General features: G+C 38.1%; 1 protein-coding gene across 2 annotated transcripts in view; it reads left to right on the top strand.

The window, feature by feature from the left end:
* The window catches only part of gabrz (gamma-aminobutyric acid type A receptor subunit zeta), a 46775-nt gene extending 24750 nt beyond the window's left edge, over window positions 1-22025 (top strand). For both annotated transcript variants that reach the window (XM_051667837.1, XM_051667838.1), the window contains exons 3-10: window positions 13258-13358; window positions 13611-13678; window positions 14182-14399; window positions 15530-15612; window positions 16987-17124; window positions 17232-17384; window positions 17877-18070; window positions 18554-22025. In XM_051667837.1, the coding sequence (XP_051523797.1) occupies window positions 13258-13358; window positions 13611-13678; window positions 14182-14399; window positions 15530-15612; window positions 16987-17124; window positions 17232-17384; window positions 17877-18070; window positions 18554-18889 (1291 nt within the window). In that variant the 3' untranslated portion in view covers window positions 18890-22025. The remainder of the gene's footprint in view (window positions 1-13257; window positions 13359-13610; window positions 13679-14181; window positions 14400-15529; window positions 15613-16986; window positions 17125-17231; window positions 17385-17876; window positions 18071-18553) is intronic.
* The last annotated feature ends 986 nt before the right edge of the window (window positions 22026-23011 follow it).

The raw sequence follows: 23011 nt of genomic DNA on the forward strand, positions 1-23011 counted from the left end.
TGGCTCGCAACCACTCATTCAGGTTTTGCTCTGAGGAGCCGAGACAGGGTCCTGGACATTTCAGTGGGTAGTACAGCATTGTGGCAAGAGGGACACAACGTCTCGTTCCCTCCATCAGGGAACGGAGGTTACAACAGTAACCAAGATGTTCCCTATCTGTCACTCGATGTTGTGTCGATGTAGTGACACTAGGGATCCCTATACAAAATGCCACAACCAGCTGAACTGTGTTACATGGACTGGCGGTGCAGGTGCAGGCAAGCCGCTGCGTGCCCAGTAGCAAGTGCATCCGGTCCGCATGTAGCCACCCCAACGTCCCATGAACATCGCATGGTCCTTCACGGGGGGGGGGGGGCAAGACGTATTTCCAATGGGAGCAAGCCACGCCAGCCGTGACCTTTTCTCACAAAAATTTAATGTATTCAACTGGGGCCATATGTATTTGCGTCGGGGAAGGCGAATACATCACATGGGCTTACCAGCCGCATGTGGAAGAAGCCCCGTGGTAGGTCCTACCCGGAGGGGAAGAACTTTACAGCACGGTGACCGGTGGCAGGGGAAGCCCTGCCAAAGGGAGACACGGATTTGCCCTCAGGGAAACCGTACCATGGAAAATACATCACAAGGGGTTACCACAGGTAACCAGCACATGTGTAGCACCTACCCCAGTACAGGGCATACTAGCACACATACTGGGCCCGGCTACAAATTCCTCCGCTGAATTCGACTGCCGCAGTGCTAAGGAGGAAGGACATCCAGGGTACACCCATCTTTGGAACTCACATGGGGGAAAAAGTGCATGTCTTCCCCTCAGGGAGGGGAAAGGCGCTGTGCGCAAGCGGTGCACCCGGCCAGCTGCCCGCACACTTACCTATTCGTACCTGTCAACACACGGGACGAAACTGGCTCAACCCGGAGATTATAAAATCTCGCAAAGGTATTGGGTGTTGCCCAGCCCACTGCTCTACAGATGTCCGCTAGAGAGGCGCCGTTGGCTAGTGCCCAGGAGGACGCCACATTCCTAGTGGAGTGTGCTCGTAGTCCCAAAGGGGATGGCACGCCCTGGGCCTGGTATGCCAAAGCAATGGCATCCACAATCCAGTGGGAAATCCTCTGTTTGGAGACAGCGTTCCCTTTCCGCTGTCCCCCAAAACAGACAAAGAGCTGCTCAGAGCATCTAAATCTCTCCGTGTGGTCCAAGTAGATATGCAAAGCGTCTCCTCCCGGGGCAGTGCTTGCAGGCTCACCACCTGATCCCTAAAAGGGGTCGTGGGAACCTTGGGCACATAGCCCGGTCAGGGTCTCAAGACCACTTGAGAGTATGCCGGACCGAACTCCAGACAGGTGTCACTGACAGAGAACACCTGCAGGTCCCCAACCCTTTTGATGGACGTGAGTGCAGTCAGGAGGGCCATCTTCATCGAGAGATCCTTTAACTCAACTGACTCTAGAGGCTCAAACGGGGCTCTCCACAGGCCCAGCAGGACCACGGAGAGGCGAGCTGCCTGTCTCATCCCAGAACTCGACCGGGGTAAACGAGCGTACTGGGGAATGGGAGGTCCGTGGGGGATCACCCAGCAGAACCACTCCCATTGGGGTCCCCAAATCGCCCCCAGCACTAACCGTCGTGGCCATGTGCCAGTGGGCAGAAGGACGGGGGTGGGGAGCGGCTAGAGTGGCTTTCCCCCAGTAGAAGGAAAGCCATGACCGCAACATTGCCATGGTCATGCTCTCGCAGTGAGAACATGAACCATCCACGAACGCTGTCTCAGCATGACTATGGCCCAGACATGTGAGGCAGCGATCGTGGCCATCAGAGGCAGAGAGGTAGCGACTGCATCCAGGAACTACACACAGATGGAAAGGCATCTTTAAAAAGATGCTCCCCATCAGTATGCACTCTTTTAGAGGAAAATATACTCTTTGCCAGAATATATACTCTTTTAGCTGTCAAAGTGCCCAGGGGTGTACTTTGCACTAAACGTGCATGAGGGGGAGAAACCGCTGTAATGCGGCGTATATCCAACAGCATACACTCGCGAGGTGAATGGAACGGCAGTGGAACTCTCCGATTCAACAGCGCTCAGCTCCAAAGAAAAAATCTGAATGAGTGGTTGCGAGCCAGCTCCTTTTATACCCGTATGTCTGGGGGAGTGGCATGCAAATTCCACTCGCCAATTCCCACTGGCCTTTTCTCAAAGATCAGAGGTGTTTGGGGCTCCCAAGAGCGACCCCTAGTGTCACCACATTGACACAACGTCGAGTGAGTGACAGATAGGGAACTTATATTTTCATCCAGCTGTGGTGAGAGAAACTTTATTTTTCATTTGAAATACACACTGGGTTTTTGTGAGAAAGCAACAACAATAAAACAAAAATTGCATTTGAGGGCTAAAAAAAATCTAGATGATATTCGATGATATTGCTGTTTCTTATTTAAAGGTGAAGTGTGTCATTTCTGCGCCATTAGCGTCACCAAATGGAATTGCAAAAATAATTACTGCTGTAAACCAGGTTTCCTCCCCCAGTCCGCCATTGGCCAAACAAACAATTAGCTCCACCCAAAACTCATGCCAGTAGTAGAGCCAAAGGCAGGTTGGGATGCTCAAACAAACTGAGCCACAGTGTTTACACTTTTCTGGGAAATCAACCACTGATGTTTCTATAGAACTGGATCACTGATGCAACTCGAGCGGTCATCTTGGTGTGCCCCAACTGTCATAGAGCCTCAATGACTGACAGGTGTAAACGTTGCCATTTCTCCGTCTCTGACGCCATTCTCATGGCATTGGTTTGAGTAATGTTGTTGGGGGCGGGTCTAAACGGGTCGCTTAAAACAAACACAGGAATTTTATAGTGTACAATGTTATAATTATTATTATTATTCTTACAAAAAGGCACATACAAGACATATTTTATTAATAGAAACTATAAATGTGAGAGTAACATTTAAAAATGGCTGTTTCATTTAGTTTTGACGTACTTCCGGTTTAAGCCTTGCCAGCACCCGGTTCTATCCGAAACAGAGACAGATACAGATAATTTGTCTTATGAACAGATACAGATACAAATACAGATAATGGCTTCATTGCACACCCCTATTACATAATCCGGCTTTAAGTCAATAGGCACACTGGAATGTTTGGGCATAGCAATATGGCGGTGCAGTGGCTTTAATGTTATTACGTCATCAGCAATCCAGTTCTATATTATAGATCAGTGGAATCAACCTACAAATGAAATTATGCTGGGATAGGAGAAAGATTTTTACAAATTACACAAATCTTTAAGCTGCATTACTTGTTTGTCTTGTGTGATAGAGCGTTAAATTGTTTTTATGTATGGTTATTGAGCCCCCAAGGGTATAAAGACACCACACTGGTTTTCTGACTGGGGTGGATGGTTAAGCTATTAGTATGGGAGACATGTGGATTCTCACATCATCTAGAAAAATGTTCTTAATTAAAATTCTGTGATGCTGGGTGTATATAAATAGCTACACATCATGTAGAAATAAGATAATTTTTAAACCAAGTGTGCAATAAAGCAGCATGTGATCAGTTGCATGAGAGCGTTATGTGTATGTTTCAGAATGGGCTACCATGTTAACCGGGGTGATATACACTCACTGAGCATTTTATTAGGAACACCTGTACACCTAATTATGCATGCAATTATCTAATCAGCCAGTCGTGTGGCAGGAATACAATGCATAAAATCACAGATACGGTTCAGGAGCTTCAGTTAATGTTCACATCAATTATCAGAATGGGGAAAAAATGTGATCTCTGTGATTTTGACCGTGGCATGATTGTTGGTGCCAGATGGGCTGGTTTGAGTATTTCTGTAACTGCTGATCTCCTGAGATTTTCATGCACAACAGTCTCTGTGTATTTTTGGTTTTCATCGTTTCCTCTCATTAAATCACTGCTGCTGACTGCTGCTTGTGCGATTTGAGTGTCATCAGGGATGGTAGAAGCGGCTGTGTTCTCTCCCGCAGAGCAGAGTCTTCTTTCTGCACTGTAAAAGGCCTGTGAGGTTCAGATGCAATTCAGCTTCAAGAGACGTTTAAATAAGAAAACCTTCCTGGTTGACACTACAGTATATCTCATAAATATTCTAGAATAGATAGGAACAACTACTATGGGCCAAGCTCAGCAGGGGGACAGAAGGCCTTGGACAGCAACCATCATAGCTTCCTACTGCAGCAATTGTTTGGCAGACCTCTCTTCCTTTCCTCTCTATACCTCTCTTAGACATTTGCCTATATCCTCCACTCATGGAAAACACACTCATTATTAATGTAGAGTCATATACTTGTACATTACATTTTATTTTTACATAGTACATTTTAATAAAGGAGGGACAGTGAAACATTTAGCTGAACTTTAGTTTAATAACTTTAGGTTGGGTTGATGTTTCCTTTTATGTTTGTTTAATGCATATTTTCATTTTTTTCAAGATCAAACAATAATTGGTGGACCCCCTGCAGTACTGCCACAGATCTCCTAGAGGTCTAAGACCCCCTGTTGAAGACCTCTGCTGTAAACAATGTCTCATTTAAAAATTAGGTCAGCCTCAAAAAGCAACACCACTCTGAAATTCCTGTGTCCAAGTTTGAGCCACTTTTCCACTTTTTTTTTACCTATATGATGTGTAGAAATGTGCATGCCAAACTGTACACACATACTTGTCTGAGTGTGTGCATGTATGAAAGAGAGAGAGAGAGTGAGAGAGAGAGAGAGAGAGAGAGAGAGAGAGAGAGAGAAGATCAGAAGTGAGGAAATGAGACAGATGGTGAGAGAAAGAGAGAGTGAGAAAACAGACGGAGAGCTTCAGGTCATTGACACTGTGTCTCTATTATTACTCTCATTAAACTGTTACTACATTCTAAAAAAAAAATCTCACTACACTCACTGAGCACTTTATTAAGAACACTATGGTCCTAATAATGTGCCCGACGTGGTCCTCTGCTGTTTTAGCCCATCCACCTCAAGGTTCGACGTATTGTGCATTCTGAGATGCTATTCTGCTCACTACAATTGTACACAGTGGTTATCTGAGTTACCATAGCCTTTTTGTGAGCTCGAGCAGTCTGGCCATTCTCCGTTGACCTCTCTCATCAACAAGGCATTCAACTTAGTCTTCAGAACTGCCACTCACTGGATTTTTGTTTTGTTTTTGGCACCACTCTGAGTAAACCTTAGTTATTGTCAGTTTGATGAAGTCCACATGATCAAAACATACCTTGATTTAGAAGCAGAAGTTACATTCCCGATGCCTTTTCTTTGCTGCATTGACTTGCAGAATAGCGCAGTACTGAATATGTGTGAACACTCAATTATTTTTGCTGTTTGCTCAATTGACTTAAAGCTGAAGTCTGAAATTTCTGCGCCACTAGTGCCATTAAATGAAATTGCAGAAATAAACATCATTTTCAAATAGCTTTTTTGAATACGGTCAGTATGCTGCTGCTGTTGATCGATCAAATATTGGTTGATCATTGATTGAGTCATTGTTGCTATATGTTGGGTAGTCTGGATGCTTAGACAAACAGGGAACATTTATATAGCGCCACAGAGACACAATGTATACATCTTTCAAAGAAATAAACCGACAAATGCCGTACTTATAGTTGTCTTTGCATGTTAAGCTGGGATAGGAGAAAGTATTTTAAATTTGAAAAAAATAACACACTTTAGCTTTAAGTAAGGGACAATCCACGGCTAGATGTGTGTTAAAAAATTTTAAATGCATGATGTGGAGGCGAAAAACCACTCAACACCTCCGCAAAGTGCATTTAAAATCGTTTAATGCACACCTAGCCTTGGATTATCCCACTTATACCCAGAAATTGATTAATTACAGCTGTCATAGATTTTTTTTGCAGTGCAAATTCTGACTGAAAAAAATAAAATAAAAAATAATGGTTAATTTTATCTAAGGGTCATTAGATCTAAAGCTCTGCCTATTCAGACACAGAGAAAAAGTAGTACGACCACAGACTTGGTCAAAACTGTGAATTTAAATGCGCAATCCAGAAATAATAATATCCACAGCATGTAGAGGGGTTGTACTCCAGAGAAAATGTATTATTACATTTTTATTTATTGTCATTTTCACATTAATGTGGAAAAACCAACATTACAAACATGGCAGTGACAGTAAAAGTAGCACTTACTGTATGATAAGGGTCTGCATGATACTCTGGAACCTGCAGATTTTGACGTCTGAGACATCAGTATGGTATCCATCCAGGCTCCACGACTGACTGAATTAAGAATGAAATTGTAATTTGTCCTTGAACGGTGGTGCAAAATGCTGCCTGCATTATGTAAACAAACAGCACTTCTCCTTTAGCGTTTGAGTCAGAGGTGTGTGAGCACGGGAGGGCCTCTAGTCACTGTTACCAATTTGCCGCTAGATTTAGCGACTTTTTGACCCCCCCTTAGTGAGTAAAAGACCATCTAGCGACTAGCGACTATTTTAGCGACTTTTGTTCTCCCACATCTGGAGACAGAAAAAAACATCAGCTCTATCGTGAATGATGTCTCATTTTTCTCTGTGTTCTAGCACCCCCTGCCCCCCAGCTTTCGTGTTGTTGGTATTTGTTGAGACAATCTCAACCTAAATTCACGTGCATGCTCTCCATTAGAGATGAAAAGTCACCCTAAAGTGATAGAATAGTATTTAGAAATTATCTAGCAAGGTGAGAGAGAGAGAAAGAGAGAGAGAGAATGGATGTGAACCCCTGATCTACAAGTATATAGAGAAAAGTTGTGTGAACAGATGAGGTGTCTCTGTCAAAAATCACAAACACTGGCACAGGTAATAAACACTAATGGTTCATCATCACACACCAGATATGTTCAAAATTAAGATATATTACATATTATTATCTCCAAAAAGCTCCATGTGAGGCTTTGTTAGGCATATCTATCTATCTATCTATCCATCTATCTATCTATATATATATATATATATATATATATATATATATATATATATATATATATATATAAAACACTGCCTACCTCTGGTTCCTATTGCTAAGATAATTTTGGCCTTGTCGTTTTTCAATAATGCAGTTCAATTACAAAACAAACTAAATAAATAAATAAATAAATAAATAATAATAATAATAAAATAGAAATCTTGCCCTGTTTGCTATATAGAGTTTGATAAGCTAATTTTGGCTAGCTTGTTCATGAATGTTCATTAAAATAGTTTTAGTAAAAAACATTTTCAACTGCGATAGCTCGATATGTTGCTAGGGTTACAAACAGCACATTAATATCGAACGGTGATTAAAAATGACCGGAACTACATGTGCATTCAAAAGTTTGAACCGCACACATTCCAGCCAATCAGAATCGAGTATTCAAAAAGACCATGGTATAATTAGAATTAGCTAATGTCACAACTTATTTTCATTCTGTGCAATCCATTTAAACTTGTAAAACAGAAGTTAACTTAATCAATTTGCTTTGGGACTACACAAATCATTTCCATTAGCATTATTGTAGCATTGCTGAGACTGGGCAGGGGTTTTACAGTTTCCAGCATGCTCTGCAATGGACTGTAATAGAATAAATGAGATGCTGTGCTGCTGCTTTCCCCCTGGTTGGTCTGAATAACTCGCTGCTGCATGGTGCTGCCTGCTCTGTCTTGTCTGTCCGTGCGCTGTCAGTGTCCTCTTTGCTCCGCAACATTATCACTGCGTGAGAAAAGGGATGTGTGGCGTGAGAGCAGCCCTGGTTAATAGATTCGGTCGGGTTAGTTTGGCATGTCTCATTTTACTGTGTTTTACTAAATTCCCTAAGATTTCTGTTAGACAAGGTATTTGAGTAGAGATCATTCAAGTTTAATCATATAATTTGAAAGGAAAATTGTGGTGCAATACAAGTTAAGCTGAATCAACAGCATTTTTGGCATAATATTGATTACCGCAATATTTATTTTGACTTGCCCCTCCTTTTCATTGAAAAAGCACAAATCTGGGTTACAGTAAGGAACTTACAATGGAAGTAAATGGAGCCAAACCATTTCAAAAGTATAGCCACAAGACATAAAAACTATGTGTGTCAAAATTATTTTAGTGTGATAAAATAGCTTAATAACCTTTTCAATTTTACAACTTCATTGCCATGACGATGTAATGTCAACAAACCCTAAAATGACTGTACAAATTATGATTTAAACAACTTTACAGCTCAAATAATACATGATTTTAACAGAAGAAATAATGTAAGTGCTTTTATAAAATTAAATACTTCACATTTCTGCATTTAAACCCTTAAAAAATTGACCTCATTCACTTCCATTCACTGTAACCTCAATTTTTGCCTTTTTTTATTTATTTATTTTACCTTTTCATGAGTAGGGTCTCAATTCCTCTGGAGTGCCCCCTGGAGTGAATTATTTTTGCACATGAGGCTGCACAGCTGGTAGAGGTGGTCAGAGTGTAGACGAGTATTTCTTATAAATTTAATTTTAATTTTTAATTTCTTGTCATTAAAAAAAATATATTGTATATAATAGAGTAAACATGTGAACAAATGGTTTATATCTGCTGTTTTGTATTTGTTTTATTTTGTTTATAAATAGCTATAAATAGCTATAATAAAAACAACAAACAAAAAACAAATGAACAAATCATATCAGCAGTCTGGTTTGCCTATGCACTGTTTGACATCTCAGACATTGTGTGTGTGTGTGTGTGTCAAGCGCTAATGTCTCAGTATGTCTTCACTGTGAGTATAATAGTTTTAAGTTATTGTGGTGCTTTTGTGATAGTTTGGCTGTCTATCTCAGAAAGCAAACGTATTATATGCCTGAAAAGACTGTTTGAGTTGCTGTTTGTGTGAATGAAAAACGCATCTGCACCTAATCAGCAGACATGGCTGCATGCATGGGGAGATCGCATTGAGATATGATGGCTGTATACAAGCTGTGAACTGTTATCATGGTACTCCGTTGACAATATGGCTGTTTGTTACATAAAATAAACCTATTATGTGCTTGAAAAGACTCTTTAAGTAGCTGTTTGTTTGTTTGACGAATGACAACCGCTACTAATGTAAACAAACATTTCAGCACGCATCAGAGGAAGATCACGTTTGATGTATTGTAGCGGCCCACCGGTGGTAAAGTCTGTGGCCCACTGACAGCCACCGCCTGCGGATCACCGGCGTTTTGCTCATCGTTTTTCCAGCGGACCACCAGCGGCAGCCACCACTTTTCCAACAGTGGTCCGCTACTGGTTTAGAATACATTCTTGCTGACGGCCCACAGTCGGCCCAAGGTTCATATTATGTCTTTCCACACGCTCATGTCCTTCCACCCAATAATGAATCAAAAACATGTACACCACTCTCAAAAACCATTGCAAATGTATTACAATTTTCATTGAACAAATTAAACATACCAAATTATTGGTAAAATATAGACATGGTAACAAGTTATATTATTATATTATACAATAAATATCTTAGACTTACAGTAACAATGTGAATATATTTACACATGTAAAGTACAATATTATAATGCAAATATATAGAAAATAAATAATTTAGGTCTGTTTTGTAGTGAATAAATAAAAAATTTCTGTTTTGTATATTTGACGTATATGATGCCCTCTTCAGTTCTTCTTTCTTTCCTACCACTTTCTCTGTCAGCAGCTCCTTGTACAAATTTTGAGACCCCCCCTTGGAGGCTTCCCTCTGTTGCCTCTTTTGTAGAGGGGTTCTTTCTCATGGCTCCTGAAATCAATAAATACTTGTACATCATGAAAAATTACTATTAATTTGTGTAAGAACAGACCAAAATATAACTCCTTTTCACTGTAAATCTTCACTTCAACAGTCTTCCTGGCGATGATGTCAGTCTCAATTTCAAATTCTAGCACCATCTAGTGGTTCTGTGCATTTGTCAAGCACTAGGATGTGTAATCGAACCTGAAATCATGATCGCCAGGAAGACTGTTGATGTGAAGATTTACAGTGAAAAGGAGTTATATTTTGGTCTGTTCTCACACAAAACCCATTGGATTGCTTCAGAAGACATCTATTTAAACCGTTTGGAGTCGTTTGGATTACTTTCCTGTTGTATTTGTGTGTTTTTGGAACTTTTGGAGTGTTGGCCCCCATTCACTTGTATTGTATGGACAAACAGAGCTGAGATATTCTAAAAGTCTTCATTTGAGTTTAGCAGAAGAAAGTCATACACATCTGGGATGGCATGAGGGTGAGTAAATGATGAGAGAGTTTTATTTTTGGGTAAACTATTCCTTTAACCGTCAGATCATAAAACACAACATCATAAAGTAATGCAATTCCATCTTTAAATCAACTGTGGAGCACTACAGGAGGAAACAGAAAAGACAGCAGTGTTCATTGGTCCGGTAATACTGAGTCTGACCTGAAGTACATTAGAAAGTCACCTGCACTTAATGCTCACACACACATAAGGCTTGTAAGGAAATGTTTGACATTCTGTTATGCAGGGCCAGTCCTAGACTTTTGGGGTCCCCAAGCAAAAATTTGTATGTACAGTATGTTCATAACACTACTTATAGGGCTCTGTTTTAGTGACTGCGCCAGACTCAGCGCAACGAGTGGTTCAAGGAATCATTTTCATACATTAATTGGCCACCACAGAGTCCTGACCTTAACCCCATTAAAAGTCTTTGGGATGTGCTGTGAAGAATTTACGGAGTGGTTCGACTCTCCCGTCGTCAGTACAAGATCTCAGCCAAAAATGTATGCAACTCTGGATGGAAATAAATGTTGTGACGTTGCATAAGGTTGCTGAAACAATGCCACGACAAATGTGCACCATAATCAAAGCTAAGGGCAGTCCAACAAAATATTAGAATATGCTTTTCTTTTTTTACTTTTTTTTTTCTTTTTCTTTTTTTGGCCTGGTAGTGCATATTATCATTTCATTTGAAGTGTAACTTGAATTTAGAAATATCCTTGGTTTAGAATTGTGGCATTTTGATAAACAAATTGAATTTTTAATTATTTATTTTTTTTGGTTTCTCAAACCTGCACTTTGCACAAACACGCAACGACCAACTTTAAGTGCCTCTTATTAAGAGTCGCTGTCCATATGAGAGGTGCTGAAATGTGGCTATCGCTCATAAACAGGTTAATGTTCATCATTGTAATTTCATTATAGGTCATTGTTATTTCATTATAAGCGTGATTTTATAATTACTTGCATTTACCTCGCTGGCAAATGTTTAAAGTTATTTTCTTAAATAATCAAACTAATTAATGACATTAAAAATATAGTTTTATAGTAATTTTTGTCCTATATTCAACAAAACACACATAAAAAGCAGTTTGCAGTAATACATTTTGTGATGCAATTTCATTATGTGTAACTTTATGTTATGGGCATTTTTAAACAAATATGCATGGTATTTTGAGGTGCAATTTAATTATTGTCAAGTGAAGTTATAAACAATGCATTCTGCATTAGCAGCATGTAACTAGTGGCCTGCCACAGTGGACCGAATTGCCATCAGCTGGCCAGTGGTCTGTCGATGGAGGCCTAACCGTGGCATGCCACTAGCGACATGCCACTCAAAAAACGCTAGTGGTCTGACGAGTGCTTGCCGACAGTCGGCTTGCCAGCCAAAAAACGTCAGTGGACTGACAAGTGCTTGCCGATGGTCGGTTGCTGGTGGTCAGCAAGCTTCTGGCGGCGTGCCACCCAAAAAAATGCCAGCGGACCGATAGTTCATTGTTAGCTGGGAAAGTAAAATTATTCTGTGGTTTAACTCTTGTGCGACCTTTGGGACATTTTTGTTTTTTGTCTTTTTCATTTTTGTTTTTCAATCATTTTGGCTATGTTAATGCCAACGGCATAAATTTTGCCAAAGATGTGTATTTTTGGGGGAATTTTGATATTTCAACCTCAGTTCCTAAAATACATCTATAATACACTGTGTACACAAAATAGTTACACTCAGGACCTTCAGGACAAAAATGTCCCCATTGAAACCCATTAAAATGGCAATATTTGATCCCAGTGCCATTAAAGCATAAAATCATGAATTCTATGATATTATGCTTTCTTTCCAGAGCCCTGGCTTCAAAATTAAATTTATTTTATATATTCCACCAGATGGCGCCCTTTTTCTCATGTTTAGCCTATGGAGTAAATACATGCTTTTCTTTCCTATTTTCTGTTTGCTGTATTATAGAGCACTGCAGGCCAACTGAATAAATGATGCAGCTAAAATTGTGTGGGTGTGTTTGTATGGATGTCAGAGTGTGTTTTGTATGTTTGTATTGAGAAATTTGTGTGTGTGTGTTTGTGTGGGCAGGTTTAAGTTGTTTATGAGGACTTTTTTTTAGGTTACAAACTGGTAATAACAAGGGTATTATGCTATAAATGTGGTTTATGAGGACATTTCTAGTGTCCCCATAATTTAAATCACTTAAAAAACATACTAAACAATGTTTTATTGAAAATTTAAAAATGCAGAATGTTTTTTGTGAGGGTTAAGTTTAGGGCAAGGGTTAGGGTTAGGGGATATAATCTATAGTTTGTACAGTATAAAAATCATTATGTCTATGGAGAGTCCTCATAATGATAGCTGCACCAACAGTGTGTGTGTGTGTGTGTGTGTGTGTGTGTGTGTGTGTGATATGTGTAAAAAACAACAGTGGCATTATGTAAACAAACTGGCATTTAAAGGGTTAAAATCCTGAAAATGAATGAATATTTGGTAGTTATGATCAGGACTGATGTTTGTTAAAAAATTAACTAATTGAAAGTGGAAAATAATGTTAATATATAATATTATTATGGCAGTTTGTGATGTGGACATTTTTGTCCTCGAAGGACCTCTGAGTAACTTTTTTTTTTATTGACGCACAAGACCGCATGAGTAAATGTATGAGCGAATATAAATTACAGGTGCTTGACCAAGTGTCGGCGCGAAAGCCGATTTGAATCTGGTAGCTTGTAACGTAACTGGCTGTTGCAGAAACACATATGTGTGATGCTACTCTGCGGGACCCAGTTATTAACTGTCACATATGTGTGACGGTATGAACGAAAGGGTTAAAAAAAGGAGGGACGAGTTATGCCACAAATGCTGTCGATTGTGCTTAACTTGTAATGAAACCGGAATATTTCTTTAAGAAGACCCATTTCCAATGTGAAGATTCACTGTTCAAAACTGCATAGCTGCAAAACTTCAGCCAAAGAACTTATTTTTGTGTTTTGCTGCTTTTGCAGGATCATGGATGACTCTGTCGCCAGCACGGAGGAAATCTTGCCTCCCACCATTCAAAAACTGATGAAGGGATACAACAAGTACCTGAGGCCATTCTTCGACAGTACGGAGAACAAAGATTTTACATTTACACACAATCTATTATCTTGCATAAGTGGATTTTTTCAAGTTTATCTTCTCTCAAATTCTTATCATCATTAACTACTGCAATTAAACTCAGCAGGAGTGCCGCAGGCTTGAGCTGATGAAGTCCACTCTTGTAATGCATGTAAATTAAGATCCTTTTTCTGCTGTTTTGCTCTGTAAGCAGTTTGCACGCTCTCTACTGAATGTGGTGTGTGTTGTTTTTCTTCAGATGGCCCTGTTACTGTAGGCATGAGTTTGGATATTGCCAGCATAGACACCATATCAGAAATCAATATGGTAAGATACTCCTGCAGCATCAAAGAATAATTTCTAAATTAGTATGACAGAACAACATATTTAAGATTTTTTTATTTTTTTTTCTGTAACAACTAGCATATGTAACTGATATGCAAGGGATAATATACAGTTAGGTGGTCATTAAAATAACAAACCCTGGTGATCAGGACAGTTCTTGTATAATCCTGAAGGGGTTTAGTTTGCGATAATGACCGTCTGACTGTACATTATCCCACTTATTATGTGAGAAGAAAGAGACCACAGATTGCTATGAGAGACATGAAACTTGCACAGAGATTGGTTGCTAGGGACAACGGCCAGTTAAAATGTTGAACTTTGTACAAACAAATCTGACTGCAGAAAATCAAATATTCCACTGAGCCATGTAATAAAAAAGCAAATTTAAAAAGTCCTTTTTGATCTTTGAAAAGAATTGTGTATAAATGTAATCTCAGCATGTTGTATTGGTAGCTGGAGTAAGTATCTCTGTTGCACATTCCCAGGATTACACAGCCACCATCTTTCTTCGTCAGCGCTGGACGGATGAACGGTTGTGTTTTGATGGCAATAAGAGCTTAAGTCTGGATGGGAGACTGGTGGAACTCCTCTGGGTCCCTGACACATTCATTGTGGATTCCAAGAAATCCTTCCTGCATGACATTACTGTCGAAAACAGACTGATCCGGATATTCCCCAATGGAACTGTGCTGTATGCCCTGAGGTAGTGAGGTGTCATTCACAGGATCCTTTCACCAGTCAGATGCTACTGGGGGCTTATAGAAGCTTAGAAAGGAGTAGGAAATAACTGAGGAAATGGCTTACTGTTAAAAAATCTATTTGAAGGACTTTCTGGAGGGTTTATGGAGGGAATAGCGCAAGGTAGGCTTACAAGAAAGAGGTAGGGATTGATATAACTGGATGGAAGAGTTCACAACAGGGATGTCAGTAAATTTACAGTAAATGACATTCAGTGCTTAGCCTATTAGTGCCATGTAATAATGCAAAGACACCTACAAGTGTAAATAATTCAAACTAGAGTTTAATTTTTTCAGGATTTTTAATTAAATTATTAAAAGAATATTACAGGTTCAATACAAGTTAAGCTCAAAAGACAGCATTTGTCGCATAATATTGATTACCACAAAAAATTATTTAGACTTGTACCTCCTTTTTTTTTTTTTTAAGCAAAAATTTGGGTGTCACAAATGCTGTCAGTTGAGCTTAATTAAGGAATGTACTGAACCTGGAACATTCCTTTAATTCTCCTGTCAAGGTTTAGAAGGACAGAGAATAAAATAAATGATTAAACTATAAATTTTCTATGAAGGAACAAAGGTCACAAATTCTAATTTCAGCCAAATTAAAAGCATTTCATAGACCAAAATTGCAACTATATGTCAGCAGATATGTTAAGGGTGGCATATTTTATTTTTGTCTGATTTTGATGGTGCTAACATAATTTCCATCCCTTTTCCATACAGCAGGTAAATAAATGTTTTTCACAGGCAGGGCGGTAATAGATTAATATGACTATTAATAAAACTAATTTGATAAAATTTTTGTATTAATCTACTCATAATTAAGTCAAAATGTATTTTACTTTCTTACATGCTTCTAAAACATTCAGGGCTATTCAGCCTAGGTCTAGCGATGCCTCTGCTTCACAATGGCAAAAAAAGAAGGTACAGTAAGAATAGAAAAGGAGGTAGGGGAGGCAGGAATTGTGTTGAGATGGGCAGCTGGTATCAAGAATTAAGCTGTAAAGTAGCATTCACATACAGTGTTATATACAGTAAGCAATGACATTATCTCATGTATGTCTTTTTGTCTTTTCACTCTCTCATGGTCTAGAATTACCACCACAGTGGCCTGCAGTATGGACCTGACCAAATACCCCATGGACAGGCAGACATGCACCCTTCAACTTGAAAGCTGTAGGCTTAAAAAATACAATATTTCTCATGAAACCAGATTTTAGAGAATTTACAATACAGATTTTACCATGACAGCGAGTAAGTTTGCAGTGTTTTGAACTGACCACAATAGGAGCTTCTAGTCGGGACATCTGTGTCCCCTTTTCCTGAATAATCAGTACAGAGCAATGGGTTTCCACCAAAGTGTGATTCAGGACACATATGGTGCACAAGAGTCAACAACCTGGTGTGTGGCAGGCATTAGAGGATTTAAGCCTTTCTCAGAAACATGCATGTTTCAAGCCTTTTTCTAAATTTATGAAAAAGCTGTGAAATATTAATTTCAGTAATGATATACGCCCCAGGTATAACTGCCATAAATGTCTTACGCGTTCTGAAAAATGTATCTGGATGCAGAATGTTTTGAATGTTCACTCACACGAGACTACCATATAAGAGTTTGGGCAAGTACAGTATGAATGTTTTAGAGGTTTATTCTATGCTGAGACAGTTCATGTATGTGCTGGTATGGTAAAAATATGACGCGTTGCAATATATATATATAGTTAGGTCAAGACATTTTTTTCAATACAACCAAACATTCAGCTAATTTTAACTGATTGTCAGCTGATTGTCTGCTAATGTTTACACTCGCATGGTGATTTGTAGCAGTAGAATGGACACTATATATAATATAATATAATATAATATAATATAATATAATAAAGCACCAGTCTAGCGAGACTTCACTAGAAAGACCATGCTAGTTGACCAGATTTACCAAATTCTCTAAATTTAGCAGGTGAACAGCATGGCTATGCAGGTCCACCAGCTAGACTAGCACCAAACCAGCACTAAACAGCATAAACCAGCTTGAACCAGCATGGACTCATAGTGGTCTAAACTGGTTTTTATAGCGGGTTGCCTACTATATATAGATCTATAAAAAACAATTTAAATGCTAGTTATTTTAGTCTTTACAGATCAATGCATGCTTCTTTATCATAAAATAGGTTTTGTACAGCAATTGGGGACAACATATTTCATGATAAATGTTTATTATAATCTAGATGATAGAAAAGTGTTTAATCTTTGCATAAAGTTCACGAGATCTAGTTTACCCAGGACTTATTTGTATGACACATTGCCATCTAGAGGTCTAGATTCTATATTACAGAAGTCTACAACATGCTGCATGGATTGGGAATTGCAGTTATTATGGAAATGGCAATGTTAATTACATAAAGGTGTGCCCTAGTTGTGTTGCATATAAAATTAGTGGTAATTTAATGCTTTTATACTGTTGTATAAATGTAATTTGATAGAAATATAGCAGCTCTCAGAACTAAAATTACTTAGTGTTAATTGGCTCTTAGATTGATATGTTCTCCACAGGGGGATATAACGTAAAAGATGTTGTGTTCCACTGGACTCGGGGGAACCAGTCAGTTAGTGGTCTTGATAATTTACAACTGGCTCAGTACACCCTTGAGGATCACTACACTTCAGAATCTGAGGCTGTTTATGAGACTGGTATGTACACACACACACACACACACACACACACACACACACACTGGAGCCTATGTTGTACTATACTGATTTTTTACTGTCTCTTTAATGTATTAATAATGCTACAGGCAACTACCCTAAGTTGATCTTCCACTTTAAACTCAAGCGGAGTATCTTATATTTTATTCTGGAGACGTACGTTCCTTCCAGTGCTCTGGTGGTCCTGTCCTGGGTCTCGTTCTGGATCAGTCAGTCTTCAGTCCCAGCTCGCATCTGCATAGGTACGAACATATGCGTGTATTGATTAGTATCATCCTGAACAAATCTGTGTATGTTATAGTGATGGCTAACAATTTCTTTTTAACTAGACATATAATAAATTAAAACAGTATTTTCCTTGCTTTTTTGAAATAAAATAGTATTACGTATATACTATGAAATGTAACATCCATAACGCAAAGCTCGCCTCCAAGTCCACTCAAAAAATGGAAACAAAGCTGTAAAAATGAGCTGTTCACAAATTGTCATGATTATGCACATTGACATATCCACTCACCTTTACATATTAACGCTTACTCGGTAAGATTGTCTGAAAGGGCGGAAAATGGTCATGTAAAACTTTTTGTGTTGCAAGAAATCTTGATTAACCTTACAAGTGGACTTCAGGGGAAAAAATGCTACTAAAAGTTTAGAATATAGCACCTGTTAATGGAATGTATTGGACTTCTTGTCCTAATTTTGTATGACTGAAGACTCTTTATATGTGCTAATAGGAGTGACCACAGTGTTGACTATGACCACCCTGATGATGGGAGCCCGCACTTCTCTACCAAATGCCAACTGCTTCATCAAAGCCATTGATGTGTATCTGGGTATCTGCTTCAGCTTCATTTTTGGCGCGCTAATTGAATACGCAGTTGCCCATTTCTGCACTTTACACCAACCAAATGCTGCCAATGCATACATGGTGAGAACACTAAATGTTTTTATTCATTTACTGATGTGTGTTTGTGTATGTTCTGTCATAATGGTTCTGACCTGTCTTTAGAAATCACACAGAACAAAACCAAATTAAGTAACTGTGTTAACTATATGTTGAATGACGTTAAACATATTTAATTAATCTAATATATTATGATTTGTTATGAGTTTACAGTTTAGATGTTGTCAGTACATTGATATTGTATATTTCAGTGTATATTTCTTAACTAATAAAATTGTAAGCATGTGACAACCAATCATATCAAATACCTGCGAATACTAATGAGATCAGGTTGAATTATCACTATCATTGGCGCAGGCCTGGTGCCAAGGCCATAATGACCAGCATAATGGCCATGAATATTGTTGTATTTTCCTTCATTACTGTGTCATCATCTTCACCTTTGCCATGGTCATAATTATATATAAAACCAATTTATTTCTCTCATTGTCTCATTGTCATTTTCAGTATGGCCAGGAAATGCAGGAGCGTGAGGACGAAATGAATGGCATCGTCAACTCCATCGGCACCCATGCTCTTCGGGCCCGTAAACGGGAGGAGATGCTGTCCCGCATGGGCAGCACCAACAGCCCCACTCCTGGTGACAGTAATGAGGAGATCAGCTCGTCACAGGCAAAGAAACGCTGTGGCAAGTCCATAGCGGTGGCACGGCGAGTCGTGCACTGTCTGTACTGCTGTAAAGTGGAGAACCCACACTACATCGACAACTACTCACGACTTACCTTTCCTCTCTCCTTCATCTTCATTAATCTCCTCTACTGGACCTACTACCTGTACTTCTAGAGCTCCTGCTCTGTGTGTCAGGACAGGCGCTATGGGGTGGTGGCAGATTTTCAATCTGCTTCCCAAGTGTAAGTCAAGAAATTAATTTGAATGCAATTTCTTACTCTGCTTTGCATGATTCCCTTGCGTGTCCAGTTGTGAAAATTAATTTTCGCTAATCAACATTAGTTTATTTCTTCTTATTTTCTGATTGGTGATAAACGCGAATAAGTTATAAGTCAAGAGCTGTGGTTACAGATGTCATTGACTTGTTAGTCTGGAGGTTACATGTTTGTTTAGAATGCAAAGGAGCCTGGATTCAAATCCAGAGCAACACTATAAGAAAATTTTGATTTTTTTTTTTTTTACTTGTGGTAACATCTAAATTAACTGGTTTTGTTCAAGTCAAAAATATATTATTTAATATGACTGAATCAAGCTGACTTAATTGGGTCACACTAACAAAGTAATTTTTGAGGGTTAGATCAAGTAGAAATAACTCCTTAAGGTGCCTGTGTGTGTGTGTGCGTGTGTGTGTGTGTGTGGGCAGGTTTAAGTGGTTAACGAGGACTTTTTTTTAGGTTACAAACTGGTAATTACAAGGATATTATGCTATAAATGTGGTTTATGAGGACATTTCTAGTGTCCCCATAATTCAAATAGCTTAAAAAACATACATAAATGATGTTTTATTGAAAATGTAAAAATGCAGAAAGTTTTTTGTGAGGGTTAGGTTTAGCGTTAGGGTTAGTGGATAGAATCTATAGTTTGTACAGTATAAAAATCATTATGTCTATAGAGAGTCCTCATAATGATAGCTGCACCAACGTGTGTGTGTGTGTCTGTGTGTGTGTGTGTGTGTGTGTGTGTGTGTGAGAGAGAGAGAGAGAGAGAGAGAGGTTTATTGCGACATACAGCATGTGTGTCCGTTTTTTTCTCGCATGTTACCTGAGGGTATATACTCTTACATGTCAGCATGCTTTCCAGTTTAGGTGTTTGATTTTTCATGGAGCTTTAGATTAATTTAAAATTCTAACTAAATTTGTCTAGCTCTAAATTGATCATTTATATGATTTGCTTTGTAATATGATATATTTTGTAATTTAATGATGTCCATATTCCAATTCAAATTGGACATATAAATCTCCATTTACACATGTAACCAAGCACAAGCAATTCATAAAACAGTAGAGTTAAAAGAAAATAGCTGTTTGTAAATTAAACATTGTAATGGTTTCAGCATATTTGAAAGCTCCTTTGTACAGTAATAATAAGTAGCTGGACCAAAGATTACACGTGTATCTAATGTTCATAACAAGAACCTGAATTTATACTGTATGAGCACCAGGTAAACTGATTGCATTGTTTTTGGGGAACATACAGTGCAGTACAAAAGCCTGAGACCACTAATGAAAATGCTTCTATTTTGCATTCTTTTGTAATTTTATACAAACATTTAATTACAAATTATATTATCAGCATAAAAATTTGAATTAAAAATTTAAATGAAAAGTTTACAAGGATTTCAGAATCTCTTAGAATTTAATATATCCCCCTTTTGCTTCAATGACAGCATGCACTCGAGACCCCACTGTATGTTTGCAAATTCTGCAGTCATATGTCAGCTGCCAAACAGGAATCGAGCACTTACTTATCGTTTTGGGGTGTATATGAATATTCTTCTAGGGATTGTGAATGATTCTGTATTATCTGCATGATCATTTATTTATTCTGCTGTATATTGTTGTATTTATTTTTGTGTTTATAAAAAGTTTATGTCTGACCTTGTTAAAGTAGAAGCCATTAAGAACTGCACTACACTATTTTTGATAGCAGACTATTTTTAGCAATGTCTATTCATTAAGAAAAAATTAAACATTGATGTGTACCTTTGCTAATGTCACATTCAACACTGACATTTTAAAATACCTCTTGACTGATTTTTATGCATTGTTGATGTCTGAATTGCTGTTGTTTGTATATAGCCTGCTATGGTATATTAATTTCCCACTGTCAACACAGTGTATATTCCGTTGTTAATATTTCATAGAGAATTGCCTTTTTTTTTTTTTTTCTTTTTTTTTTACCTCTTCAGGAACATGTTATTCACCTGACTTCTGTGTGTAATTGTTTCCTTTAACTGTGAATTTCACACTTATTACATGTGCTCAGACTAAGCTTTACAAATATTATTTTGTCCTCATATTGCCCTGATGTTATGAATAACAAAGGCAATATTAATTTGCATGAAGCTTTTTGTTTTGGTATATATTGGCTGAATATTGCAAATGAAGTTTTTTTTTAAAACTTTTTTTTTTATGATTATTATTATTATTACTCTTACTTTAATCATGCATGTAAGTTGCATATATATTGTCAAAGAGACAGCAAGCCATGTAGCTCTGTTTTCCGGAAATGTTTAAGAAAATCCATGTTTTATTTATTTATTTTAACTGACCACCTGAATCTAAAAGCTAGAATTGTATCAATTGGACCTGTTTCACCTTATTGTGTAAGGGCCTTTGTTGTCCTCTTGTTCACTTAACAGAAAGCACTATTGTCTGAAAAGGTTTTTGCAATAATTTTACATGTGTCTGTCATGTTTTCTGTACTGTACAAAAGCAGACATAGTAATAGTGAATTAGTGAATGTTAGCAAAACCATGCCCAACACTGCAACAAAATCCTTGGCAGTGGCTTCTTAGAGTTTACTGCCCCTTACTGGTGAGTACAGTTCTCTGTACATTTTTATCATTTGCTTAATCCAGAGCTAAGTTGGTGTAGAATGCAACCCTCGGCAATACATCTGTCACTGCAGTGTTTCCTTTAGGTTAGTATGCTGTCAGTGTCAATCCTGATGTCAATAAATAAATCAGATTACTTGTTCTCATTACTCTAGTTCAATTTATGCACTCTCTCTAAATGCTAAATGCCGTATACACCACATATTTTAAAACTGTCATCTCAGCATGTAAATTAACTTAAGACGTTCCTGACATTTACTATGACTTTTTTGGTGTAAAATAATGTTGCATTTAGATACGGAGCTTCAAATGCAGAGCCCCAAAATTAGTGTGGATTTTTTTATGTTGTAAGATACTTTGTCTCACTGTGCATGTAAAATTAACATTTTAGGGTAATAAAATATTTTTGGTTAAAGATGAATATTTGTGGATTTGTCTGACTTCAAAACTTTCTCTGCTTTCCTGAACCTCTGATTTCTACCTTGATCATCTGACCTTTAACCTTTCTTGTCAACGAAATTTTACATTTTGTTTATCATGTAACATTCGTTTATATTCTTATAAACTGTATCACATGGTGGCGCTGTTATGTGAACATTTTAAAAGACTGAGATCAAGGTAGACATCACATTCTCTCTCTCTCTCTCTCTCTCTCTCTCTCTCTCTCTCTCTCTCTCTCTCTCTCTCTCTCTCTCTCTCTCTCTCTCTCTCTGACTGAGTACCTATTTTCAGTCCAAAACCTGTTTAATCAGCTGCCTTTAATGCTGAAGCTACCGTGTAGATGTAAATTTGTGCTGTAGGCTATACCTAACAGGATTATATTGGATGATGCAAATGGTAAAATAATAAAGGCAAAATTATAAAATGTTGAAAATCCATTCTTTTAATTTTAATGTATGTTATTCATGAATGTGGCAACAAAAGTTTGCGTTTATACCCGTTAGAAGGTTACATTTTCCCTTACAATATTTCAGCAATCAAATCGTCAGTCTGCTGCTTGGAATCAGAATAGATTATTTTGGTTCTTTTGGGTTAGCAAAACGGTCTGAATCCGAATTGGAGTTTTCTCGCTCTGTAAAACAGCAATATAATCTACTTCAAAACAAAGAGATTAAAAAAAAGTGAGCTGAATGAAGAGGAATATTTACTTAAAATCAAGAAAACAACCCTGGTCATTCGCCATTGACAAATGTGTAAGTTCAGCTTACTCCTTGAGTTAATTCAACACCTTCGTGTACAGCTTTTGAACGACTCTGTACTGCAGGTAATGAAATTTTCCGACCAAAACCGTATCAAAAGAGTACACAAAATCATGAAGCACTGAAAAGTATCATGACATATTCATACTGTGTTAGTACTATGGTATTCTTTGAGTGTAAATACCATAGGCCTAGGTACTG

Source organism: Myxocyprinus asiaticus, chromosome 32, assembly GCF_019703515.2.
Source record: "Myxocyprinus asiaticus isolate MX2 ecotype Aquarium Trade chromosome 32, UBuf_Myxa_2, whole genome shotgun sequence".
Taxonomy (NCBI): domain Eukaryota; kingdom Metazoa; phylum Chordata; class Actinopteri; order Cypriniformes; family Catostomidae; genus Myxocyprinus; species Myxocyprinus asiaticus.